Source organism: Amblyomma mixtum, chromosome 1 (genome assembly GCF_055824585.1).
Source record: "Amblyomma mixtum isolate Tamu chromosome 1, ASM5582458v1, whole genome shotgun sequence".
NCBI classification, from domain to species: domain Eukaryota; kingdom Metazoa; phylum Arthropoda; class Arachnida; order Ixodida; family Ixodidae; genus Amblyomma; species Amblyomma mixtum.
The window spans coordinates 95,127,766-95,133,954 of NC_143012.1; the positions used below are offsets into that span (position 1 = coordinate 95,127,766).

The 6,189-nt window shown below is 46.5% G+C and overlaps 1 protein-coding gene across 1 annotated transcript in view; it reads left to right on the plus strand.

The window, feature by feature from the left end:
- LOC149367254 (PHD finger protein 24-like) overlaps window positions 1–6,189 on the plus strand; it is a 45,109-nt gene extending 38,920 nt beyond the window's left edge. Inside the window, exon 6 of the mRNA XM_089566922.1 lies at window positions 4,130–6,189. Coding sequence (XP_089423048.1) covers window positions 4,130–4,358 — 229 coding nt within the window. The 3' untranslated portion in view covers window positions 4,359–6,189. The remainder of the gene's footprint in view (window positions 1–4,129) is intronic.

The window sequence follows — 6,189 nt, forward strand, 5'->3', positions numbered from 1 at the left end:
GCGCCCGAAGTCGCAGTCTTCATCATCATCATTGGGGTGCACACAGCAATTCACCCGCATTGCTCTTTCGCTCAGTTCTGTGGTCTTATCGTGGTAGACAGCTAAGGAAGCCGTATATTTTGGCGTTTAAATAGGTACCAAAGCCAGTGTATTATAGTTTATAGAGGGGTCGTGTTCAAAACAAAAGCTCCGGCATGCATGTCGAAGCCGTAGTCGCGCATAACATAAATATTAAAAATGAAAAATTTGCTTCAGTTAAAATCTAGCAAAAGTGATAGTTCAATGGGTCGAGTTATATTCGAATATTTTTTTTTATTTCTAGGCGAGGCCAATGTATAGGGGTCGACCTATATTCGCGGTCGACCTATATGCGAGTAAATACGGTAGTTCTCTGGTCCACCCGGGGGTTTTCTCAATACATTAATCTGAAATCGTTACAGCTTCGAGTTATTGATCAATTCTGGCTTTGTTATTCCCGCCTTAATTCCCGGGCAGAGGCCTTCGCCCTGCAGTGAGCGTAGTCAGGCTGGTGATGATGATGGCGAAAGGCAATTTACCGTGGACGACGCTCGCATCCTCCTTGCTCTGTTTGCAGATCTTTGAGCCATCTCATTCCTCATTGCTTTATCTGAAATAAATTACATAGAAAGAAAGATTTTTTTTTTATTTGTTGAAGCAGAGGAAGAAACAATGTCAACTTTATTAACAGATAAGCATCAGATTCCCGAGGAAATAACAATAGCAGCTTTACTTTGTTGAACACATCGTACTTCCCAGCAGGTAAATAATGTAATCATTGTATTTCCTTGCACCGCACTCAAATGCGATGCCAGAATGAGAAGTTCTGTTTCACTCGAAACAAAAAATTTTCAGCATTGCTTTTAGACTTAGTTTCCGAATGCGCGATTCTTACCATTTGATGCATCAACAGACGGATAAGCCTGTAGAATGTCAGTAGGTATGCTGTCAATTAGCTTTTGCACTTGACATGGTACGAAGACATAGGCTGTAATGCCTGGCGCATATGAAGAAAAACCAAGCGAAATAGGAAATAGGAAACACTTTGTTTATATACAAGCTCTTTATATGCTACTGATAGAAGCAGGAAGAACTCCCAAATAAGGCATCCGGAAATTGGAGAGCCAGTTATTCAAAAAGGCAAGCTTTAACGCACACTTATGCCGTAAGAGCTTGTCATCATCATCATCATCGGCCTGACTACGTCCACTGCAGGGCAGATGCCTCTCCCGTGTCTCTCCAATTGGCCCTGTCCTTTGCATGTTGCGGCCACCGTAACCCCGCAAACTTCTTAATCTCATCCACCCACCTAACTTTCTGCCGTCCCCTGCTACGTTTGCCTTCTCTTGGAATCCACTCCGTTACCCTTAAGGACCACCGGTTATCTTGCCTTCGCATTACATGCCCTGCTCAAGCCCATTTCTTCTCCTATATTTCGACCAGGATGTCATTAACCCGCGTTTGTTCCCTCACCCACTCTGCCCGCTTCCGGTCTCTTAACGTTACACCCATCATTTTCCTTTCCATAGCTCGCTGCGTTGTCCTTAACTTAAGCTGAACCCTCTTTGTTAGACTCCACGTTTCTGCCTCATGGTTGAGTACCGGTAAGATACAGCTGTTGTAGACTGTTCTCTAGAGGTATATTGGTAAACTGCCATTCACGATCTGAGAGAACCTGCCATATGCACTCCACACCATTATTATAGCCCTGTCACACGGCCAGTTTCAATGGCCATCGAGTCGAGGGCCATCGAGATTTTCGATCGCCATCGAACTCGAGGGAGTTGTTGTGCTGCTACACGGCAAATATCAATGGCCATTGAAATGGTTCTCGCGTCTTACGCCAAGCTCGTGCGGCGGCACATTCGCTACGTTTGGTTTCGCGGAAATAGCAAAAATATTTTTATGACACCTAACTAAATGTTCACGTTCGCGTTGACACTTGTCCAAAAATCTGGCGCGCGAAGCTGATTCGCTCGCCACAAAAACTAGGACCTATTATCATCTGTTGACGCCCGGGTGAGGTGGAACTGCCGCGCCGCTGCTGTTTCTCGCTTTTGCACACCACGTCGCCGCTCGCGGCGTACACAGATACAATGAGAAAATAGCATAAATTTATGCTGTCTACGTACCACGAGCGTATGCTCGCTTACGTACGCTAAACGCAGGCGCATTCCCACTTTTAGTTGAGCGTATGCTGGCAGAGACGCAAAAATAAACTCAGCCTATAGTGGCCCCATCTGGTTGTAAAGACGAGAACCATCACTTTCAACAGACTCACTGTCCTCTTAGGCCTATCAGTGACAGAATCGTCTCTCTAAATACAAAATAAAGCAAGTTTGTCACTTATACGTTTTCTTAAAGGCAAGATGAGACGAAGCGAAAGACTGGGTCCTCATTTATGACCAGTGAACGGACTGAAACAGGCAGCAACAACGAGAATTCAGTCCGAAGCGAGGGGTCCGGCTTTGAAGGGCGTCGCCATGTTGAAGCAATGCTAGCAACATTGGGCAGCGCTCGAAGGCCCTCCAAATCTCGATAGAGTTCCGCGTTGCACCGTTGACTCAATAGACTATTGACTCGATGGCCATTCAAACTGCCCGTGTAGCAGCGCTCGATCGCCTTTGAGTCGGTGGTCTATCGGTTCAAGGGCCTTCGAAACGCCCTTGTGACAGGGGTATTATTCTTCTAGTTATTTCCCTCTCATGGTCCGGATCAGCGGTCACTAACTTCCCTAAGTAGACATATTCTCTTACCATTTCGAGCACCTCGCTACCAATTGCGAACTGCTGTTCCCTTGCTAGGATGTTGAACATTACTTTGGTTTTCTGCATGTTAATTTTTGAACCCACCGTTCTGCTCGCCTGTATTAACTCATTGATCATGCTTTGCGGTACAGCAAGAGCTTGATTTGTCAAAGAAAACATACACTCGCTAATGATGCAAAGAAAATAAAAGGAATTGCCGTTTCGGTGCCCGTACGGGTGCCTTGATCACAAAGAAGCGAAGGACGGGAAGGGGAGCTATATATGGTCGATTTTCCGAAGGGTGCGCAGGTATATCTCTGGGAGATTGCCATGGGTCCGGTTAATCGGGTTTGGCGCGGATTGAATGTACAATGATTCTATGAGAAGGCGCTTTGGTAATGATTTTTCCTTTGCAATTACACGTGCTGCGTCCTAGTCGATGGTATGGCCAGTTTCCTGATGATGTTGCGCTAGAGTGTTTGAGTTAGATTTTTTTTAGCGACGACATTTTGGTGCTGTTTGAGCCTTGTCTTGAATTTCCCTGTTTCTCCGATATAGGAAGCGTCACAATCACGACAGGGAATCTTGTAGACCACACCTGGATAGATATCGAGGTGAAGAGGGTCCTTGACTCGCTAGAGTCGTTGCCGAAGTTTCCACGACGGAACGTGGGCCATATGAGCGTCATACTCTGAAAAGATGCGAGCAAGGTTCTCACTCATGCCGTGGGCATACGGAATCGGCACCCGCTTTTTAGCGCATGCCACAGTTCGGATCGTCGAAGCAGAGGCGCGTCGTTCCGGTGATCGTAGTATTTGGGTTGGATAACCGTTCCGTATCAGGTCCTGCCTGACCTGTTTCACTTCTGCTGCTCTGCGCTTAGGACTTGAGCATATCCTAAATGCGCGGTTCAACAGAGACGCAGCGCTGAGCGCTTGTGCCCGATGGGGTGAGATGACTGAAAGTTTAGGTACCTTCCGGTGTGAGTGGGCTTTCGATAGACGGTGGTTTGCAGAGAATGCGGTGATTGTTCCACTAGGACGTCGAGGAAAGCGATGTGGCCATCCACCTCCTTCTCTAGGGTGAACTGAATGCTTTGCTAAAACGTGTTGAGGTGCGCTAGAAACCTGTGTTGCAGCTTGCAGCTTTGCAGTGAGGTTTGCAGTAAGAGCTTGTACACACGAACAAAAGATTATCTGCAGACAAAAACATGCAACCGCTTTCAACAACAACTCTGAACAGATGGCTCGTGATTTCATCTAGACAGTCTGAAGGAGACTTGCGAACGCTTAGTGCCAAATGAGGCGCCTACACGTTGAGCTCACTTTCGTGCACTAAGAACCTGCTGCCTGCGTGCTGTCCAGATTCGTCACCTGGAGCCGCTTCCTGTGCATCATGGCGCTGCCGGTGATCGCGGCGCGCCCCAACACCTGGGGGGGCCCCGACTACGTGGCCTTCCTGGAGGACGCCCACATTGGACTGCTGGGCTCCCTGCGCTTCCCCATGGACCTCTCGCCCGAGTCCAGGAGCCCGCCGGCCACGAGCCAGGAGTCGGAAGATGACACCGAGACCAGCCCGGCCCGAGCCGACTAACTGACGGTGGCCTCGAACTTCGTATAGATTAAGCTCCGCTGAATCGCTTCAGCGGGCAAAAAAATCTGAGAGGATAACGAAATGGAACAATGAATGCAACCTGGACTTAGACCTTCATGGCGGCACCAAACACATGTTGAAGCGCTTGAGGGTTGTGTGTAGCATGCTTCGTTCGCTTCTTTGTCTCGGCTCGCAGACAAAATCGGCGAGAAAAAATCGTAGAGGATAACGAAATGGAACAATCAATGCATCACAGACGTAGACCTTTTTGGCGGTACCAAACACATGTTGAAGCGCTTGAGTGTTGTGTGTAGCATGCTTCGTTCGCTTCTTTCTCTAGGCTCGCCACAATACAAGAATTTGTCACTAGAGAAGTGTTAAAAGACAGCCAAGCTCATCCACTCCAGTTGAAGAATTGTAGAGCTGTTGGATTCGCTGCGTGGCCGATGATGTTGGCGTGTATTATTAGCCTTGCAATCTGTTCGGCTCAACGAGAGCTTCGTGCCGTGCTGTTTTCCGTGTATTATGTCCACCGTGGTGTTATCGCCTTGAGTTTTAGACTGAGCTTATAGAATTGCTTGCGTTTTCAAATTTCGAACTTGTCGCCTATATCTTTATCGAAAATACTACCCGGTACCGCGCTCTTGCGGGATAAACCTGAGCAAATGCACGCTTAAAGTAAACTAAAGCAACTTGGTTTATGAGGGTATGAAACATGACTTATTAATTGTAGGCGATGGCGTTATATATAGGGATCGCCGGCTATGAATGTATTAGATATGTCGCTGGCTATAAATGAATTGGTATGTAACCGCGGAATTTTTATAATCTTGAACAACATTTTAAGAAACTCATATACAACACTTATCAGTCGCATATTTCATCTCAAAAATTTGCGTGAGAAGCACCCTCGTTTCCTTCGTTCATGTTGAATGTATGTTGTTTCTTTGTTATCGATGTAGTTCCCTGCCTCCTTTGACTGATATTCTTTTGTATTTCAGCTTCTGTCATGGTTCGAGACAGTACTACTAACATTAACGAGTAAATAAACTATGTAACCATGGCTCCATGACATGCTATGTTACTTCATTGGTTTGCTGCGCTATTTCAGTGCTTCGTTAGTCTTTTATCTTGAATCCTTTGCGCAGAGAACAAAGGCCAAGCCTTTAGTCTTCAGAAAATCTGCCTGCTGAGTGGAATTCTGAAATCTCTTGTCTGCCAAATCTACCGCTCCACAAGGTCTTCAAAAGATCTGCAGAATCTGTTGCAGCGGAATCTCCACACGACGACTCTATCTCCGACCCACCGTGGTGGCTCAGTGGTTTTGGCGTTCGGCTGCTGATCTCAAGGCTGTGGGTTCGATCCGCGCCGTCGTGGTTGCATTTAAATGGAGGCGAAATGCAAAAGGCGCCTGTGTACTCTTCAATGTCAGCGCACATTAATGCGCCCCAGATGGCCTAAAATTAATCCGAAGTTCTCCACAACAGCGCCCCTCATAGCTTCACGAGGTGCTTCGGGACATTAAACAATCTGTTTAATTTCATAAAATACTGCAGGTCTAAGGCCAAGCAGGAGGGGAATTCATGAAGCATAAAAAAAGAAGAAGCTTATAGTAAGCATACCGGTTGTTTCAGCGAACACTTTCAAAAATTTTCAAATATAGTCTTTTTGGGGTAGAAGTATGGCTTTTGCGGCATAGTATTACCCATGTTGGCGGACACCAGGAAACCGATGAACCCTCTTAAAGTACGCTGGTTAAATAGTTTTTAATAATTCACTTTTTAACTAGTAGAGTTAGGTGCCTAGTTGCAAACAGAGATTTGTAGCCGGT